Source organism: Marmota monax, unplaced genomic scaffold, assembly GCF_021218885.2.
Source record: "Marmota monax isolate L192 unplaced genomic scaffold, Marmota_monax_Labrador192_F-V1.1 WCK01_AAM20220418_F8-fsc00075, whole genome shotgun sequence".
Taxonomy (NCBI): domain Eukaryota; kingdom Metazoa; phylum Chordata; class Mammalia; order Rodentia; family Sciuridae; genus Marmota; species Marmota monax.
The window spans coordinates 2878549-2900964 of NW_026694772.1; the positions used below are offsets into that span (position 1 = coordinate 2878549).

A 22416-nucleotide genomic window follows, 5' to 3' on the forward strand; every position below is an offset into this window, starting at 1 on the left:
AAACAAACACATAATGTCAAGTTTTTCTTTTTATTTCTACATATGCCTTGTAGCTCCAACACTAGCACATAGATATAGAGTCAGTTAAGTACCCAAAGGAAAGGCTCCCAGATTGCTTTAAGGAATGCAATAACTTTCCAAGTTTATAATACCTAATTTATTATTCTGAGCAGACCAACATTTACCTCATTCATTTATTTACCAATTGGTATAAAAAATTTCCCTTCCCATATGTGTGTGGTTGTGTATATGTATGAAAATGCGTGGGTGCAGACCTGAATTTTAAGAAATAGCCCAGACAAAATCCTGCATGCTGAGCAACCTCATATTATCATTGGTTTGAAATGAAGTTTTACTTCCATATTTTAATAATGTGTCACAAAACCTAAGAGTTTGAATTAGGCGCAAACATAATATGTAATGGCATTTACATTATACTAACTACACATAACTCAGGTGCTATATACTTACAATAACTTAATAAGTAAAGTATAAATCTCTACCATCTTATTCAGATCCATTTGGTTCTGGTAAATCAGAGATTGTCAGACTTGGCTGTACTTTAAAATCAACTGGGGAGCTTCTTAAAAACAAAAATCAACGTCTAAGCCCTGGTCAAAACATTCCAATTTAACTGATCTGGGGTGGGATCTGAACATTGGTATTAGTTCCTATAACTCCCTAGGTCATTCTAACATGCATCCCAGGTAGAACACTCTGAGCCAAAGAATGGAGCACTTCCTGAATTTAAGAGGAGGACAGACCTTAAAGGTTATATAATCAGTTACACTTTTATGCACAAATCTCCTCTAAAATCATCTGTCATGTGACCACACAGACTGTACTTCTGGTAACAAGATACTACAGCTCTCAAGGCAGACCAATCTCTACTAGACAACTTTGGTATTTAAAAAAAAAAAAAAAAAATCCTGAGGCTTAGTGGTAGAGCATTTGCTTAGGATTTCATGAGGCCCTGGATTTGATCCCTAGCACCACAGAAATCAAATTTAAAAACCCTTTGCCTTGTGGCTTCCACCTACAGATCTTAGCCATATTCATTGGAGTATTTAAAATATAAAGTTAATCTTCCTTCCATATGCCAATTTTTCAAAAACTTCAAGTAGCTACTTTGTACCTTAAGTCTTCTCTTCCACTGTCCAGGCTAAACAATCCAATTTCCTCAGCTGCCTCTGTTTCCACATAACAAGTTCCTTTACTATAGCTCCTGGGAATATACAACTATCTGTCCATATCATTCAAACTGTAGACGCAGAATAAAATACAATATTCTAGCAGTGTTTGGAGTAGCTCAGAGCTGAGGATGACCATCAGTTCTCTTGTTCTAATACCATTTATCCAATGTGGATTTACTTGCTTCATTTGACACCTTTTGTAGAGGTACAAGGTACAAAGATGATTGAACTTCTCTTCCAAAGATACTTAGAGGCATAAGTTAAAGGCAAGAGATCCTGGGTTAGTTGGTTATAAAAATAGGAAGAAAGAAGAGACAATGAGGACTGAGGCTGAAATTCAAAGGGACATGGTTGTGATGTGCAGAGACAGGAGGTGGCATGAATAGCACAGGTGGAGGGAGGAGCCCCAAGTGGGACAGAATCTATTTCCCTTATGATTAAGGAAAGGGGGCACAGGGGGGCATGAAATCCACACATTAAGTACAGAAATAAGAAATGAAGGAATTAAGGTCCTAGAGCCTCACCTTTCTCTGTGAAGTAGGAGGCAAGGTTATATACTAAAAAGAGGCCAAGCAAAAACAGTATCAAGAGTTTGGAGCAGGGCTGAGCATGGTGACACACACCTGTAATCCCAGTGGCTCAGAAGCAACAAGTTAGGAGTGTGAGTTTAATGCCAGCCTCAGCAATTTATCAAGGCCCTAAGCAACTCAGCAAGATCCCATCTCTAAATAAAAAATATAAAATGGCTCAGAGGTTGAGCATAACTGGGTTCAATTCCTGGTACAAAAAAAAAAAAAGTTTGAGGCAGTCAGGATAGGTGATATACCTGTAATCTCAGCTACTTTCAAGGCTGAGGCTGAGGCAGGAGAATCTAAAGTTTGAGGCAAGCCTGGAGAACTGACGGAGACCATGTCTCAAATGTCTCAAAATTAACTAAATAAAAATGGCTAGGGGTGTAGCTCAGTGCCTAGCATGTGCAAGACTATAGATTCAATTTCCAGTTATACAAAGAAAAAAAAATTGGCAGGGGTTTGGGGATCTTCAGTAGAATTTAGGCTCTGAAGCCAGACAGTTGAGGTTCAAATTACAATTCTGAGTTTCCTATTTTGTTTTCTGTCATAGTTTTGTCTCCTATAAAATGAAGGGGCAAAAAAGTTCCCACCTTACTGGGTTATATTGGTGAGTCGATACATGTTAAAACAGATCCCTGGCACATAGTAAGTACTAAATATTACCTACTGCAGTTGCCATTATCATCATTACTGAGGAGAGAGTGACATAACAGTTGCAGAAAATGGGACAGAATTAAGCAGACACATAGAGGAATTTCCCAGAAGCTCTGTGGGTACAACAGTGGGACTTTGGCAGTAGGTTGCTACAGTGGAGTTTTGTAAACTTGTTAATTTAGTGACAACTTTTCAATGCAAAATCATAATAAATTATAATGGTAAACTAAAGTCTCCTATTTTCTCCTTACTACATTAATTTTCCTGTAAACCAGCTGGCTGCTCCCTTAGCTACAATCCTTGAGTCACCATTAGGACAGGCATCAAATAGTGCTACCTTCTTTATTGGCTCCTCCTGACTTGTACACAGATTCTAATTTACAGCTATTTCCATCTGATTCTTTGGTCATGTGATCCTCCCCGACTACTCAATCTCCTCTATCTTAATTCTATTCTTTCATGCCAAGTAAAATTGCTTTCCTTGCAGACAATCAAAGTCCAGCAAAATAGCTTCTCAGTATTCTTTTCAGCCAGCACATCCTTATTACCCATTTCTCCCCAAGGCACACAGGTCTTTTGCAATGACTGAGTTTTTCCAAACCTCTTCCTATTTTACCCTAAAATCTATGTCTTTTAAAAAAACTTTTATGACTATTAATCCCAATGTATATGCCATTTTTAATAGCTCCTAATTTTAATCCCCTTTCTCAGAATAATATATGCAAGTTTTGTAATTCTCCACCATAGTTCATCTGCACCACATAGAGGCAGGCGAAAATTAACAGGTTAAAAAAATAAACCCCAAAAACTTTATACAGTTTTATATAGAAGATATGTACTTGGGCTGGGGCTCAGCAGTAGCACACTTGCCTAACCTGTGAGGGACAGGGTTCAATTCTCAACACCACATATAAATAAATAAAATAAAAGGTCTATCAACAAATAAAAAATACTAATAATAAATGCAAAGGAAGAGAAGGCCGGGAGTGACAGAAATGTGTAAATGTTGGGTAGGGTAAGGCAGTGAAGGAATGGATTTGTGAGTTTTCCTTTTCTCAGAACAAAGTAACTGCTTTAGGTACAAGAGAATTTAATTCTTTAGAATTCTGTGCCTTTATTACTAACACAGTTTATGTTTATTTTGCTTTTTTGCATGAAAGAGAATGAATGAGGAATATTTGCTATTGTAATTCTTTATACTTGCTGATTCTTTAAGTCCCATGACACAGGTGCTTGACTGAAAGTTGAGTAGGAAAGAAGCAGAATATTTTCTTGCTTTGGGCTAGAATGTGCAGTTAAATTTGAGAATGAATTTTAATTCTGAGGACATTGTTCATAGTAATCTGAAATCAACACTTTTTGAAAGATGAAGACAACTAAAACCAATGAAGCAGGAATTTGTGAAGGAAATACAACCAGATATGTATGATGAGCTCTGTTAATAATTACTAGGTAAGACTATAAATGGCATCACTCATCAGCTGGTAAAGCCAATTTACCTGCCACACAGCAAATATATAAATAAATGGTTTTTGAGATTATCATCAGCATAGCTCAGGGGAAAAAAGCACTGGTCTAGGAATTACAGGAGCTGTACTTTAATGCTATTGAACACTAAACAGCAGCATGATCTCTAGTAAGTCCCCTTCCCTCATTGCAGCTCGAGGAAATTGGTCTATATTAGTGAAGATCTTTAGAGCTTTAACAATTTGAGATTTAGATCTCTACACAGGAAAGTGAAAGCTTGCCCATTGGCAATGCCAATTCAATAAATTATCAGAAGAAAAGATTAGTACAACTGGCCTGGTATAGAGGGGCTTGTGAGACACTTTTCATCCTTGGCCATAGGCTGGTAATTATGGAGAATAAAAAATGCTGGGTCACCTTGGCTCAGGTAGGGGTTTCACGTTGGCCAAAGAAAGAGGAGTGTAAAGAAGAGGGCTTCATGTTCAATTATAGAACAGTTAGTGCAAGTGGAAGACAAGTCCCTTGGGCAGTTGTGTACATCTTCATATAAACCACACACACACAAAAAAAGTGGAAAAATGAGTGGCACCCGAGTGGGTGCAGAAGGAATAACATATTACAGCCCAACTTACCTGTAAGGAAGGTAGAACAATGTCAATGCATAGTCAGTCCCCCTGTACTCCACATTCTGAACATGACTTTAAGCCACGTAGATTACCTATGTCTTGGGAATGACTATTTTGACAGTGTTTCTGAATGCCTATTATTTATCTGCACTGCTTAGAACGCGAGAGATGTAAACATAGCTTTAAGAAATGATCAAGAGCAATCACTTTGATGTACAACTCATCTAAAATTTGGTGATTGCAACTCTTAAGTTTGAAGTACCCCAAATTAGATGTAGGGATAAGACAAGTGTACGATTAAAACATGAATGATCCCCATATGAGGCACACACCCATAATCCCAGTGACTTGGGAGGCTGAGGGAGGAGGTCACAAGTTTGAGGCCAGCCTCAGCAATTTAGTGAGACCCTGTCTCACGATAAAAAATAAAGGGCTGGGGATGTAGTGGTAGAGGACTTCTGAGTTAAATTCCCCATACCACAAAAGATACATGATATTAAAAACTGCTAATAGCCAAGCACAGTGGTGTACACCTGTATTCCCAGCATCTTGGGAGGTTGAGGCAGTAGTGTCATGAGTTCAAAGCCATCCTCATCAATTTAGTGAGGCCCTAAACAACTCAGTGAGACCCTGTCTCTAAATAAAATACAAAAAAAGGGCTGGGGATGTAGCTCAGTGGTTAAGCGCCCCTGGGTTCAATCCCTAGTACTAAACAAACAAACAACAACAACAACAAAAACCTGTTAATAAAATTTCAAATTGTACCTACGTGTTTCTATTAAAACTCTGTAATAACAGAAGCTACTATTGTTCTGATTGTTCATTCATTGTGATTATAAGATTAACATGTTTCCCCCATTTGACTGTTAACTACATGACTCTATTTGTGCCCCCACTGTATACCTAGGTGTATACTGTATAAGATAGGCTTTCTACAGACTTGCTAAATGATGTGATTATGCATAGTCTTTATTTTTAAATGAGTTTCTATTTATACAAATATGGGAAAGTCTCAGGAGTGAAGGCAATTCTTAGAGCCAAGATGATGTGAATCAAGGCACCACTACTATGGCCAAACTAAGAAGATCAGAACTATCCTTGAATGGTCAACTTGAAAAACATAGCTATAAAAAAGCAATTACCACATCATGCTTCTACCCTTTATGCTGTTATATCAATCTTGGATGACTGCATTATTTTCTCTCTGTGTGTATGAAAATCAAATGTAGATATTCTACTAAAATACTAGGAATTCAGACAGAACTGTTATAATCTCAAACTTTTTTGGGGGGGGTACCGGAGATTGAACTGGGGGGGGGGGGTATCCAACCACTGAGCATATTCCCAGCCCTATCTTACAGGGTCTCACTGAGTTGCTTAGTGCCTCACTGTTGCTAAGGTTGGCTTTGAATTCACATTATTTCTGTCTCAGCCTCCTGAGCTGCTGGGATTACAGGAGTGTGCCACTGTGCCTGGATAATCTCACATTTTCAAGTAATTATTTTTAAATATTTATTTTTTAATTATAGGTGGACACAATAATTTATTTTATTTTATGTGGTGCTGAGAATCGAACCCAATGACTCACACCTGGCATGCCAGGTGAGCGCTCTGCCTCTGAGTTACGGCCTCAGCCCTCAAGTAATTATTGCAAGGAAATTTTATAAGAAAAGCATTTAGATTTCAAACACCCTTCCCCCAACCTGCTCCTTTAAGTTTTTCTCCCTTTAATAAGAGGTCTATCTATCCAGGTCCCATCTACTCAGGACCTCCAGGAAAAAAAAAAAAAAACCCAAGCATTAAGGTGGGGGTGTGACTCAGTGGTACACCGCTTGTCTAGCATGCATGTGGTCCTGGATTTAATACTCAGGACTACAAAATAGAAAAAATAAACAAGCATCACCTTTGACTCATCTCTTATCTTTCTTATCTTTTTTTCCCTTACTCTCTCTAATACCTAATATCCAATCTATCAGCAAGTTCTGGCTCTTCTTCCCCACCTCTGTGTTGCCACTGTTGGGTCAAGCCACCATCCTCTTTCAGCCTCTATATTGGTCTCTCTGTATCTGCACTTAAACCCATATATGGTCTACTTTCCACAGAGCAGTTGGGGAATTGTCTTTCAAGTGCAAGCCATCCCTAGCCACCTTGCTTAGAATCTCCTAATGGCTCCTTATGATGCTAAGAATAACAAATTACTAACTACAACTGACAAGGCCCTACCCACTTTCCTGAGTTTAATTCCTACTGAAACACCTACTCAGCCACTCTCACACCTGAACCTTCTGTTACTGTCCTCTTGACATGCTGGCCTTCTTTCTGACCCTGGAATGTCCTAAGCTCACTCTCACCTCAGGGTCTTTGCATATGCCACTTTCTTTGCCTTAAACACTCTTTCCTCCCAAATAGTCACATGACTGGCTGACCCCTTATAGCCTTGGAAATGTCAGAAAGTGTAGTCTCCTTTATACCCAACCTCAAGTAAGCCCCTCTAGGTATACCCCACCACATCACTTAAGTTTTATTTTCTGCATGGAGTTTACTGGTATCTGAAATTAGCTTCTATTTGTCTGCTTTAGTTGTCTTACCCCCCCACACACACACACCAAAATAAAAGCTCCAGAACAGGAACTTAAATCTTCCTATTCATAACAGTTGTAACCTCAAGTTTCCAAAGAAATGGCTGGCCCTGCGTAAGTACTCATTGTGAGCTGAAAAATGAATTAATGAATCCAACTGAGAGTCATACCACAAAAATATAATATTCCATTAAAATACCTTTTATGTTGGAAATATCAATATTGAGCTGTCCAAGTTTCTCACATGTTTTCTCTATGCATTCATAGACAGACTGCAGAATTTCCTTAGGATCTTGTTCCACCCATCTTTAAAAAAAAAGGATGTGTTTGGTTAAACCATAAGAAAGCAATATAATTGTAACTAATTTCTACAAAAATGTTAACTTATGAATGTGGCTGGTGCATAAACAAAATATATCTATATCCCATAGTCTAAAAAAATGATTTAAAGAAAAGCTTTCCTTTACATTTTTATTATTCTTTGCACAGCAATCAATCATTTTAAAGGAGACCATTTTTTCAAGTCCAAAAATAAGATGTATTAGTTCCCCAATTCTTTATATTCTGTGGGTTTGATGAATTTTGATAAACTATCTTCATGTTTCATTAGTTACTTCTAAGTAGATGAAAATACATTATTCTTATAAATTATATATTTTGGAATCAAAAGGAACTCATTAGTAATATATTTTTTGGGGGGTACCAGAGATTGAACTCAGGGACACTCGACCACTGAGCCACATCCCCAGCCTTATTTTATATTTTATTAGAGACAGGGTCTCACTGAGTTGCTTAATGCCTTGCTAAATTGCTGAGGCTGGCTTTGAACTCATGATCCTCCTGCCTCAGCCCCCACCTGAGTTGCTGGGATTACAGGTGTGCGCCAAACACGCCTGGCATATAGTAATATTATTTGCCACACTTTTTCCCCAAAATGTTTTGTTGAAATTTAGGGGAAATTTTTAAACTTCTAATAACTATTTCATGTAGATGAATTATTGATCCATATATTCATACTCAATCCGAGTAAAGTGTTGGTAAGGTCCCAGCACCTCAGAAGGGTAGAAGACTAATAAAAAATGAGAAGGAAGAGAAGGCTGGGAGTAACAAACAATTTAACAAGCAATTTAAGGAAGCCCAAAGTAGAAATGACACAAACTAAAAGAATTCTACTTCGAGGTTCTGGAAATAGCAATGGAATTCCAAACACCTTTTCTCTCTGCCTTCCTGGAGCCAGATTAAATGTTTCCCTTTCCTGAGCTTTAAGCTTTGTGTGGAACATTTCTTTTTTTCAAAAACCCAGTATTTTAATTCGCATCCCTCCAAGAACCAGGTATCCTCTTTCCAAATTGTACTAGGATCAGGCCTATAGACAGTCATTCTAATGCTCCTAAATATTTAACAAAGGAATGCTTTTAAAAATAGGAGAACCACAGTCTCTGTGATGCAATCCATTAGCAAGTTTGGCTATTAACTGAAAGGTTGGTGGTTTGAGCCCATCCAGGGACGCTGTCTTTTGCTGCGCAGTGACTTCAGCAACTTAGCTAAGCCCTAAACATCTTAATGAGACACTGTCTCAAAATAAAATATAAAGGGGCTGGGGATATAGCTCAGTTGGTAGAGTGCTTGCCCAGCATGCCCAAGGCCCTGGGTTCCATCCTCAGCACCATCAAAAATAAATAAATAAAAATTTAAAAATAAAATAAAAAGTGCTGGGGATATGGCTCAGTGGTTGAGAGCCCCTGGGTTCAATCCCCAGTACGAAAAAAACAAATCATTTTTTCTTGGGAAAAAAATAATACAATTTGTTAAGACATTGTATTTTTCTTTTTTCTCAAATTGAGGTAAAGTTTAGACTCAAACACATGTATCTAAAGTTGACAATTGGCCACGTTTGGACAAATATATATATATATATATATATAATCAATACCCCAGACAAGATAAAAAAAATTTATCATACCCCAGAAAATTCTCCCCCACACCTGGGTATTGGGGATGGAACCTGGGGTCCCTCACATGCTAGGCAAGCATTCTACCACTGAGCTATTCCCCCAATCCATATCCCAGAAAGTTCTTTCATGCTCCTTTCAATTCAATCATATACCCCATAGGCAATCACTTTTCTATCATCCTATATTAATTTAGTCTACTTTTGAATTTCAGATAAATTGAGCCATGCAGTATATACTTTTTTGTACTTCTTTCAACATCCATTACTTCAATGAGATTCATCCATGTTGAAAGTATCAGCTCACTTTTTAAAAATGCTGAATAGCATTCCACTGTTATCCATTGTACCGAGGACAGACATCTGGGCAGTTTCCAGTTTGGGACTATTATGAATAAAATGGCTATAAACATTTGTATGTGAGTCTTTCTATAGTTATATGTTTTCATAAGATTGAAATGCTGCAGATATATGATTAACATTACAAGAAACTACCATATGGTTTTTGAAGGGGTTGTATCATGAGTATCATTAAATTTTAAATAATGTACAACATTATATTTAATTACAATTCTCACATGTTATTCTAAAAAAGGATTATTTCAGAGATGGACATCATTACCCTAAGTACATGTATGAAGACACGATGGTGTGAATATACTTTGTATACAACCAGAAATATGAAAAATTGTGCTCTAGGCCTGGGTTTGTGGCTCAGCAGTAGAGTGCTTGCCTCGCACGTGTGAGACCCTGGGTTTGATCCTAAGCACCACCACATAAAAATGAATAAATGAAATAAAGTTATTGTGTCCAACTACAACTAAAAAAAATAAGTATAAAAAATTGTGCTCTAGGGGCTGGGGATGTGGCTCAAGCGGTAGCGCGCTCGCCTGGCATGCGTGCGGCCCGGGTTCGATCCTCAGCACCACATACAAACAAAGATGTTGTGTCCGCCGAGAATTAAAAAATAGATATTAAAAAACTCTCTCTCTCTCTCTCTCTCTCTCTCTCTCTCTCTCTCTCCCCCCCCCTCTTTCAAAAAAAAAAAAAAAAGAATTATAATTCATTATTGTGCAATTATTTAAAAAAAAAAAAAAAAAAAAAAATTGTGCTCTATATGTATAATATGAATTGTAATACATTCTGTTGTCATAACAAATTAGAATAAAAAATATATTTAAAAAATAAAAAAGGATTATTTCATATTAGTGATAAGATATACATGCTTTTTAAAAAGCTTACACTCATATTAGTAAAAACTCCATATGGCAATGATGGGAACACAAAACTAAATATAGAATTTCAGATATTTAATAATTACTATAGTTTGGATCTAGAATGTCCCCAAAGGTTCATATGTTAAAGACTTGGTCCCCAGCTGGTGGCACTACTGGGAAGTGGTGGAAACTTTAGGAGGTAGGGCCTAGTTGGAGGAAGTAGGTCACTGGGAGCATGTTCTGGAAGGTTATATCTTGTTCAGTTTCTCTCCCTGCCCTCATCACCACTGCCCCCCAACACATACATACACACACACACACACACACACAAACTTTTGTCTTATTATTTTATTATTCATTCCTTTTGTGTCACTGATTTCATAAACCACGAATTACCCACATGTTTTTTACTGACCTAAAGTTATTACTTTTTTTCTTGACTAATACCAATCCCTCAAGTCTTCTCAGGAGGGTGCCTGGGGAAGGTTACTTTACAAATCTACAGGGAAGGGTAAAATGAACCAATAAACACAATTTGTCTTCACAAATCAAATTAGGAAACATACCCTTCTCTTGGGAACTCCTGTTTTATTTCTACTTGATGATGACTAAGTAGTTCAGCTGTTTTTGAATTGAAAACCTGAAAAAACATATTGCAATATTAGTGTAAAAATGCAAGAAGATATTAAACATGTCTAAATTTATTCAGCAACTGAAGTTCTTGTTCACAGATTTTAATAAGTTCAATCAGATTAAATGATACACAAGATTTTCTCTTCACATGGAATTGTAAAAGTTATAAGACAGCATTAGAAATAACTTCTCCTGGCCAGGGTCAAGGGCACATGTCTATAGTCCCAGCCACTTGGGAGGCTGGGGTGCGAGCATCACTTAAGCCTAGGAGTTTGAGGCCAGAGTAGGCAACATAGAGACTAAAGAAAAAGAAAGAAGAAATAAATTCTCCTTAGAAAAGGAAATAAAACAAAAAAACTGAATGAAATCAAAAGAAATAACTTCCCTTTAGAAGAAATGAAACTTATTGAGGGTAAAGGTAAATTTAAGAGAAAATTCCTTAATAAACCAAAATGACTCTGGTTTTAAGAAATTTAATACATCAACCAACTAATAGTATGAACTTCCTTTCAAGAATAGGAAAACTTAATAATAAAAGTGAGCTGATACAATACTAATAGCTATGGCTTAAGGATTCATTCCTCACTCATGTTGGAGATGTAGTCAGGAAGGGTCACATGACACACAGGCAAGGATGCATACTGTGTGGATTCCTTTGAAGGGAAGTGCTGCAATGCCTCTAGCTATCATGAGAGGGAAACAGCACAATCAGCAAAGTTAAGTATATACTGGCCCCAACCAACCAAGCATTCTCTGTGATATCCTTATCATAAACTCCTGACCCTTGAGATAAAACGTGAGAATCAAGGGATGAATACTAACAAAGAACTGCTACATAATCCTCCGTAATTTTAGTGCTACTGAAACATTAACTTTTTTAAAAAAAATTGGCAGATTTTTTCTTATATATTTTCACCTGGTAGTCCCTATACTTGAGTACCAACGCACTTACTTTTTCAGAGTAAGAATGCATATTTTAATTAAAATTAACTCCCCAAATCACTGTAGTTATAGCAGTGAAATCACTTTCAATTAGTTAAAGAGTTACCATGTCTAGGTTTCCTGTGGGAGAAAATTACCTGTTCAACAAAGGCTAGGAAAAGATGAAGTAAAACACACTGTGACCTGTTGCCTCCCTCCCTCCTCATATGCACACCCTCTTTTCTGGGAAAAAAGGATAAACATAATGAAACCCAGAGGGCAAATTCTAAAGTTCTCAGAGGAGATAAAATATCTTGCAAGTCAAAGGTTAATCCAACACATTCTAAATAAAAGACACCTGGCAGAACCCCAAGTAACATCCCTGCAATTATAACTTTGCATTAAGGTATGAGATCTAGGATGTCAGCTCCATTTGTTCTGTTTTATTCACTGAAGCATGCCTAAGACCTAGAAAGGTATCTTGCATAGAACTGGTGCACCACAAATATTTGTTAAAGTTCTAAAAAATGGTCTGTCACAAGCACTTATTAGAAGAAAAATTATCAAATCAAATAAAAGAATTATCAACCACAATTATATTATTTTTATTCATATCACTGCTGCTCCCTTTTAACTCTCAATTCCCCAAAGGAGTTTGGGTCAAGGGACATGAGGTGTCCCTTTTTGCTGGTTGAATTAATAAAGACCTCATAGCAAACAGAGGGGACTCTGAATGAACTGGGATCCCTCTTCCATCACCTCCTACTTTTAACTAAATGAACTTCAGGACCTCATGCTAAACATGAACTCATAGGCGTTTGAAATAGACACAGAAAACAGAAGAATTTTAGCAAGCTCTATTTGTTGTATTAAGTAAAACATGATGCCATCCAATAACACAGTATTTGTAACCCTACTTTATAGAGCTCTGAACCTTAGGCAGGTACCACTACCAAGTTTGTGGGATACTTTATAGGTTTAATATTTTCAGAATCTGAAACTTCTCAATATAGCACTCTCCAATAAAATATAATGCAAGCCATAAACGCCAAGTCAAATATGTAATTAGGTACTGGGGATAGAACTCAGGACCTCACACAAGTGCTATACCACTGAGTTATGTCTCCAATCCTTTTTTATTTTTATTTTGAGACAGGGTCTTAACTAAGATGACCAGGTTAGCCTTGAATTTACAATCCTCCTGCCTCAGACTCCCAAGTAGCCAGGATTATAGGCATCCAAATGTGTAATTTTATGTTTTCTCATAAAACCAGTAAAAAGAAACCAGTGAAATTAATTTTAATAATATATTTTATTTAAGTCAATATGCCTATACATGATTATTTCAACATGTGATGAATGTTAAAAAATTATTAATAAGATCATTCACTTTTTAATGCTGTTTTTGAAATCTAGCATATATATACACATACATTATATATATATATATACATACATACATTTTATATATATATATACACATACATACATACTTTTTTTTTTTTTTTGCAGTGCTGGGGATCAAATCCAGGGTCTCATACATGCTCAGCAAGCATTCTCCCACCACTTTACACTCCCCATCCCAGAACTAGCCACATGTGGCTAATGACTATTGTATTGCACAAACTCCTAGAGTACTTTTTTCTTACATTATCTAGGTTTACAATAAGGATTATAATGAAGCCTCCTGGATGTCCTTTTGTCTGCAGCTGGAAAAAGGTAGAAAGAAAGCTAATGATGTTTCCACAAGATTCTATGATGGAGAGTAACTATCTCCACATGAGAACACATTGCCCAGTAGCAAGAATACTAGCTGGGTTTCATTAAGATTTCAAAAAGCATGCAGATTAAAGATGACAATAGCTGTATAATTTGTTTTATAAAATGCCTAGCATGGACATTTGTTTAAAAATCATTTGATGGGAGCTGGGGATGTGGCTCAAGTGGTAGCGCGCTTGCCTAACATGCATGAGGCACTGGGTTCAATTCTCAGCACCACATAAAAATAAAATAAAAATGTTGTGTCCACCTAAAACTAAAAAATAAATATTTTTTAAAAATCATTTGATGGCAATGGCCAAACATTGCAGAATTACAGATACTCCTTACTTTTTAACTCACTTTTCAAGTTTGAAATTCACCAAACTTAAAGGTCACTTAAAGCTTCTGATACACAACAATATAGACTAGAAGAGTATCTTTAAGAAAAAAAATTAGGGGCTGGGGCTATAGCTCAATGGCAGAGCACTTGCCTCGCATGTGTGAGGCACTGGATTCGATCCTTAGCACCACATAAAAATAAGCAAATAAAATAAAGGCATTCTGTTCGTCTACAACTACAAAAAAAATTTTTAAAGAAATTAAAAGGAATAATTAAGACACAGCAGTCCATGGGAGTTAGTAGGCATGTTAGAAATCCTGTGGCCCAGCATTTTCAGAATGTGCTTACTGCACCTCCAGAAGCTGGGAAAGAGGGACAGGGAGCAGAAAAAAAAATGGTTAGCAATGGAGTTCCAAGGTGAAAATTAAATGACACCACCAACTCAAACCCATAGCCCTAATATAATACTCTCATATTTACAAGGTGAGATCCAGGAGGTTAGATAATACTGAAAAACAGAACTAAGCACCAGGTTTTTTGAATACTAATTCAATACTTTTTGGGTTCAAAATCATACTGATACAATTCACAATTTTTAATCACCCATTAAGTGGCAGTGAATACAAATAAGCCTTATAATTGCATAGGGCTGCCAAGGGCTATGAAGAGGAGAAAAGTCATCTTCTGATTAGGACATGTGGGAGTCAGAAGAGCTCCCCAAACAGGTAACTTCTAAAGTAGGACTTCAAATTGAACAGATGTGAATTCACGTGGGAGACAAAGTACAGCTATACAGGGTGTACAAGTGGGCGAGGGTACACACTGCTATCTACTGTTTAGGGAGGTGAGGCTGGGGCCAGGAGAGCAGTCAAAGTGTGTCTGTAGAGATCCTGGTAAGCTGCACAAGACTCCAACTAGGACAGCAGCAGAAATAGGGATTGAGAAGAGTGAAATGTAAACGCAGAAGTATACACAGGAAAAGAAGGAACACTCAGGGATGATAGATTCCAGGTTAGCACAAATAAGTAAGCAATGTTTCCAAGCCAAGGGACAGGGTAGAGCAGTAGCTGCAGGACAGGAATAGGTAATGAGTTTGCAAACTTCATTTTAGATATTGTGTGTTTGAGGTGTTGCTCTGTTAGAGTGGAGATGCCCAGCAGTCAGTTGCTTCTATTTTTAGGTCATAAGTTTAAAGAAAGAGATTCATTCTCAGAATTTCATGTGGGCCAGGAAGGCAGATGAGAATTTCATGTCTGCCGTAATGTAAAGGTGAAGAACACAGGGCTCAGAGGCACACAGATTTGGGAAAGTCAAGCCCCCAGTCCTGCCCATGTCAACAGTTTAAGAGCCTCAATTTTTCTACCTGTAAAAGGACTGAGTAAAATTATTTAAGAAGATTATTTAGCACAGAGCAAACACATTATATATATATATATATATATATATAGTATGCATATATATGTATATACACATCCATACACATCATACTATATATAAATGTTATCACTATAGTTGGTACTACTACTGTTACTACTTATTACTATTATTAGTACAACCACCAACAACATCAATATGTCAGTTCTAGATTCATCACCGTAAATCATGTCTTAATTCCAGATTTTGTTTTGGGGGGGAAGGACAATTAAAAATAGAAGAGGAATTGGGGTTTTAGCTCAGTGGTAGTATACTTGCCCAGTATGTGGGAGGCCCTGGGCTAAAGGAGGAGAAGAAGCAGCAGGAGGAGAAGGAGGAAGAAGAGAAAGGGAGGAGGAAGAAAAAGAAAAAGAAACAAGGGAAGTTAATGTAGGAAAAGAATTTAGTAAAGTGCAGATACACAGTATACACTCAAGTGATATTACTATTACTGTAGCTGCTACCATTACTGTTACATTATTGTGTTTTATTACCACTAGTACCTATAAGTGGTACAAGTCACCAGGTGTATATTCACCCCATGCCTAAATTATGACTCAATTCTAGGTTTGGAGTAGGGAAGTAGTTAAAAATTAAAGAAACAAGAAAACTTGTTTTTATACAATAAGTTTTGAAATAACCTGTTGAGGGGCTGGAGTTGTAGCTCAGTGGGAGAAAACTTGCTAGCACATGTAAAGCACTGGGTTCGATCCTCAGCACCACACAAAAATAAATAAAATAAATGTATTAAAAAATTAACCTGTTGAAACAAATGCATGCCTTACCAGTCTCATAAGGAGAATTGTGGACAGACAAAATGCTCTCCTAACTAAATAAATGTCTTATAGGTTTGCCTCTCTCATCCTATTACTAATTCGGTCATCCCATCATAAACTTGCACATTCATTTCCCTCCCCACGTGACTTCCCCACTAGACTAGTCTTTTATGGCACACTAAACTTCACTATGTGATAAGACATTGTTCAGGAATGTAAACTCTCTCAAGAACACCATGACTGCATAAATTTGAATGACCAAGAATAAAAATACGAACTACAAATATATCACATTGCAAATTTTACCAGAAAAGTCCTAATGGCATCTTCCAACAAGCCACAGAATTAAGAAAAAGAAAACAGCACAAGACATATTTTTCTTCTACATGAAATCATATTAAATATGGTATGCATGTATCTAACACAGTTATACTTGCCAAATATGTTATGTTCAAAGACCCTTTCAAGTTTTATTGTGCTATTCTTCTAATACAAGACTTCTAGTCAACACATTTGAGCCCTACATGCCCCCTCACTGCTGAGGTCAGTTCATGTAATAATCACCTATTACATGCCTTTGGGAGAAATAAAGACACTGTTTTGATCCTCAAGGGGCTCAAAGTTGAAATGTTTTAACATGAAAGTAGGCTTGAGAGCAGGGCACAGTGTTGCTCACCTGTAATCCCAGAAGTTAAGGAGAGGCTGAGGCAGGAGAATTGCAAATTCAAAGGCAGCCTCAGCAATGGTAAGGCACTAAGTAACTCTGTGAGACTCTGTCTCTAAATAAAATACAAAATAGGGCTGGGGATGTGGCTCAGTGGTCAAGTGCCCCTGAGTTCAATCCCAAGTAGCAGTCAATCAATTAATCAATCAATAAAAATTTAGGCCTGAGAGACAGGAGGAAAAGTGCAGGTGGCAGCTGTCTGAGGAGAATGTGTTCATGCCACCTTGTATAACACAATGGGCAAGAAAACAAGCCAATGTAGTGGAGAAAAAAATAACAAAAAAGAATCACAAGTTCCAGTTGTTATACAAGTGGTCTCATTCCAGTTGCAAGCCACATTCATTTTAAGAAACTTACCGTTTCTCAGTCTCTGGCCCATAACAGGTGCCTAATAAATATGTGTTAAATAAATTGAAGCGACAAAGAAGGAGGAAATCTATCCATAAACCTTATGAGATCTCTAGGTATGATGAGACATCTGGGGCCAAGGCAATGTTTCCTGCCAAAACAAGCACAGAACTACAATTCTAGTCATTCTTCATATACACTGGCTGTTGGAACAAAATGATTATGCAACCATTATCCATGGTGACACACCTAAGCCCTGCCCAGGACCCGCTGAATATGAGTCACAAGATGATCTTAACCTGAAGTTCTTATCCAAAGCAACATTTTTATATTTTGTGAAACCAATTAGCAAGTATGTTTTTCTTGGTGAAGAGCCATTCATTTGTAACCCTAATTCCATAATCAAAACTGACACTTGAGTGACAGATGGGGAGATAGTCTTCCCCATTCTTCCATCTCCTCTTCACAGTACTCCAGGTAGCTGGGGATCCCAAGGCAGTAATAAGGAGGACTGGTTTCAGAGTATGACAGATCTGGACTTAAATCCTAGTTCCAACATTACTCTGTGACCTTGGACACTATCCTCAGCCATAGCAAAGGAGCTTACTAATACCATCTACATCACATTAAATGAGATAATGCTGGAGAAGTCCCCAACACAGTACCTGATAAATTTCAAGTCACAACATATTTCAAGCCTTTCTGTAATGGGGAAAATTTAAGTTACCAAATTAAAGAAGGAAGTTGACTGTTAAAGCTGAAACTTTTGTCTCATAAAGAAATGGCCCCTCCTTAAAACCTGTTACACTAATATTCTTTCCAGGAAGTTCCTATTCTGAAATCTGAGTAATCATGTGCCAACCTCAGTTCACTTTCCTATCAGACAAGGTGGAAATTTTCCTCCAGTTCAAAACATATGCATAGGGCTCCACCTAATGAAGAAATGAACATATTTTAAAATTACAGGTCTAACACTAAAATAAATGAACTAATCAAGTATATCCAAGTCAGAAAATTTTCAGATTTTTTTTTTTTTTTGGCAACATAAGAAAGAAAACCAGGGATAAAATTTGGTTGACCTATTAAGAGAAATTTAAAAATCTATTCAATAAACATGTATAAAGATCTTTCTGTAACAAAACATGTGTTCATTTGTCATTTTGATCAAGATGTTTTAAGGAATTCAAAGAAGAACAAACCTAAAAAGGAGGTCTCTGCTCCTAAGTATAGAAGGTATACAAATACAAGGGAGAAGGTGATAAAAGTTATTAATAGATGGGGTAGGGGTTGTGGCTCAGTGGTAGAGCGCTGGCCTAGCATGTGTGAGGCCCTGGGTTCAATCCTCAGCACCACATAAAAATAAATAAAATAAAGGTATTGTGTCCAACTGCAACTAAAATATTTTTAAAAGAGTTATTAATAGAGGTATAAAAAAGTGCTATAGGGTGGGAGAGAAAATCCAACTAAGGAATTTTTTACTAAAAAGTGGTGATTGAGTCATTATTTAGAGATAGGATAGAATTTCAAGAGGCAGATATGGGGACAGGGGAGGAGGCATTTTACTCTGATGAAAGAGCACAAATAAGGCTTTTTCTCCTTATGGGAGAAAGCTAATATTACTAATAAAAAAAAGGGGAGAAGAAAGAGGTTATTGGTCTTGTGAAACCTAAGGCAAATTGATGAATAATGGCCAGGAAATTAAATGCTTTTAAATTCATAAGCTTCATTATGACAGTTCTTATCCACTATATTCTCTCCTGAGTCATAATTACAACGTAGAACAATATGACTGGAATAACTCCCGGGAATCACCTTGTGATTGAAGCACTGGTTCAGCAAATGTATTATCTGCATTTCACAGGGAGTGGTTTAGCAACCTCTTCCTTATAACCAAAGGGAAAAATCTCCCTTGCTAAACCATTCCCAAGTTTTTCCGCTTTCACTTATGATCCTTAAGTCTTTTATCTGTCTCTGAAGAGTTATTTCATGGTTGTTTCTCAAGGAACAGATGATTTTATTGATTAACTTTTATACATCATTCTCTAAGCAGGATGGGAATCTTCTGAATTTGCAACTTAGCTTACTGCTTGAGATCATGCCCTGTGGAAATTAGTAAAGGGAACCCAGTCTTTCAAAGTTCATATTGTTCATGTTACATGCTGAACAAATGATTGTGGCATTATGAAGTTGATCAATTCCTTCTCTATCAGTGTAGACAGATGCCTTTTGGCAACAGAATCATAAGGACTAGGAACAACCTGTAGTGGATAACCACAATCACTAGGCTACATGGACAGCAACAATGAAAAACTAAAAAAGGAAGGCAAGCATGTTCAGGCTGACTCCTTAAAAGGAAGCTTACAAAATTGTGAAATATTGTATCCACTTTTACATAGGGCAAACACTGTATAAACTTGAGAACAATTGCCTTGCTTAAAAAAATAGTTGCCATCACTTAAGAATTTGAAAAGTTCATCTGGGTGGGTGGTCAACGCCTGTAATCCCAGCAGCTCCTGAGGCTAAGGCAGGAGGATTCCAAATTCAAAACTAGCCTCAGCAATTTAGCAAGGCCCTAAGAAACTCAGCGAGACCCTGTCCCTAAGAAAAATATAAAAAAGAGCTGGGGATGTGTCTCAGTGGTCAAGTGTCTCTGGGTTCAATCCCCAGTACCCCCTCCCCCAAAACTGGAAGAGTTCACTGAGAACTCTAAACTACTGGCTTTCTTAAAGAATCTGAAGATCTAGCAGCCCTGTGCTTGCATTTCTACTTAGCAGTTACTGGCTGCTGGCTATCCCCTTAGCCTCTAATCTGCTGGCCCTCTTCCTGACCCCTACAGGCATTTTTGTCAGATTTTTGAATATGGCTTTAAAACTCAACCCACACATCTTAATGGTCTTAAGTTGGGAAGATAATGATTGTGTATTTTATATATTAATCAAATCCAGTTAAGCAGATTTACTTAAGATTCAGGATTAGAACATTTATATAAATTTAAGACAAAATGAAACCTGGCTTGGGTGATCAAAAGATACACAATACAGAAAACATGGAACTATGCCTTGTCAGTGTGACAGCTCAAACCAGGGTATGTTATTAAATAAGATTCAAACTAAAAGTGGACTGAAAGTTTCTCAGTTTCAAAGCACAAATGCATTTTTTTTGTCAAGTGCCAGCTAAATAGAATAATATATGTGCGCACACACAATGCAAATATACACACATACATGCCAAATAAAACAGGAAAAATGATTCGAAGTACCATGAAGAGGGAGCTAAATAATCACTAAATACTTACATCAACTTGCCAGGCTAGTCAAATGTCCATTGAAAGCATGAACTCAATTGTACATTAAGAGTAACTTTCCTAATGGTAGCAGAGTTACTTAAATAGCACTCTTACATGGTAAAACTCTACTGTTATACATGGTAAATAAAGAAACAAAGAATTTCCCTGACACATTATGCTGGGAAGCACTGAGAGGACAACATTTGATTATAATGGGCAAAGTATCCAAACCAAAATTTTCGAATCTTTGAAGTTGAATAGATTCTTGAAAAAGCAGTGTAGTGTGACTGTTTCCTAATTTTTTCAGCCACCCCCTCAGTTTGCTACCCTCTGCAATTTCTGTGGGAGAGAATGACAACGCATCATCACGCTAATACTTCATTCTTTCTACTGCTGGAAAGGACGCTGGGTTGAGCTACCACAGCCGTGACACAGCTTTCCCTCCATCCAAGGACGTCCTGTGCCTCTCAGGCCAAATGCTCCTGGGGAAAACCGCTGCAGCGGTCAATTTGGCCACCTGTCCCCTGCTGCACGCGGGCCGCTCTGCGTAGGATGCTCAGATAATCCTCGCTCTATTTGGGCAAAGAGTCCCCCTATTAGTGCGTGACCCAGCTCCACGACCAAAGCTGCAACTGCTCAACTGTGCCTCCGGGGTCCTGGGAAGCTGAGTTCCTCAGGCCCGGGCGGGGCAGCCCCAGCGTGGCAAGCCCCTCTTCGGCCTTCCCCCCTTGCCCGGCCATCAGAATTCAGGGCCGCGAGAGGCGCGGGATGGGGACGCGATACCTAGCCCCAGCGTCCTCAGGCTCCCGCCCCGGCTCACCGCCTCCTCAGATATCACCCCAGGCTCACCAAAAAGCGTGTCGAGCTGGTACCCTGGTCCACTGCCCCCACCAACGGCCCCAAAACTGCTTTCTTCGCCGCTGCCATGAAACCAGCTTCAAGTCGTCCGGCTATCGCGGCCGGTTTCCCGGGTGACCGCGGTGGGCGGGGGAGGGGCGGGCGGAGAGACCGGAGACTAAGACCACGAGCGTCTGCTGAACACTCGGACCGCGCTGGAGGCAGCCCCTTTACCCGCGCGGAGCCTTCTCACCCCGCCCCTCCGGCCCAAACTCCGCCCCCCAGAGCGTTCCCCCACGGCCTCGGGGGCGTGGTGGAGGGGGGGCGCTGTCTGCCAGGCTGGCCAATTAGCGAACACGGAAAGAAAAAGAACGTTCGGACAGTCCGAGGGCGGTGAGACGTCATGGGGGCGGGGTCTGGGCGCGGCGGAGGCGGTGGCCCGCGCAGCAGGTCACAGGAGAGGAGGCCAGGGAGCCGGCTGCCTAGCCGGCCTGCTGCAGTGTCTGGGGCGGAGGCGAGTACTAACCGTTGGCTCGGAGCGCCTCTGCCCCGCAGAAAGAACACAAGTCCGCCCGAGCCCACAAATGGGTCCAAAAGTGCAGAACTGCTTGTTCCCTCCGGTGGGCTGTGCTGAGAACGACGTGAATCTCAGTGGGAATCTCCCCGGGGTCCGACCTTCCCGCGCTTCCCACGCCCCGCCCACCTCCCGCGCTTGGCCCCTGTTAATAATAGTTATAATCTTGCCTACTGGGACTGGCCCCAAGTGGGACCACTACAAGGAGCAATGCGAATCCCTAACCTTTGTAGATTTTTCAGAATCAAGAAATACCGTAATTCTTTCGGTTTAGTATTTAAGGGAAACATTTAAAAGCAACTTCCCCGAGTCCCTCGATTGACCAACCACACAGAAGACACCCGGCACCTCCCTGTCCTGACGCGCCCTTGCTCCAGGCTGGGCTTCTGTCTGGTGTCCCCTCCCCCCACACGCCATTTCCGCTCCCCTAGTTAACTGCTTTGGACAGTCAAGGGAAGAGAAAAGGGATTCTCACTTGACCTTGAATTTACCTTGCCAAGATCCTGTTGAGTCATGTGTTCTAGGGGCTTTCAAATTTTGGACC

At 38.9% G+C, this 22416-nt stretch overlaps 1 protein-coding gene across 12 annotated transcripts in view; it reads right to left on the bottom strand.

Annotated features, from left to right (window-relative positions):
• Positions 1-21531, bottom strand: part of Gk (glycerol kinase) — a 164470-nt gene extending 142939 nt beyond the window's left edge. For 6 of the 12 annotated variants that reach the window (XM_058572904.1, XM_058572903.1, XM_058572900.1 and 3 more), the window contains exons 1-3: positions 21311-21530; positions 10826-10899; positions 7291-7397 (exon numbers count right to left, since the gene is read on the bottom strand). In XM_058572904.1, the coding sequence (XP_058428887.1) occupies positions 7291-7397; positions 10826-10899; positions 21311-21388 (259 nt within the window). In that variant the 5' untranslated portion in view covers positions 21389-21530. Of the gene's footprint in view, positions 1-7290; positions 7398-10825; positions 10900-21310 lie in introns of all 12 variants that reach the window. The other 6 variants (XM_046425281.2, XM_046425279.2, XM_058572905.1 and 3 more) reach the window with 3 other exon arrangements.
• Positions 21532-22416: the final 885 nt, after the last annotated feature.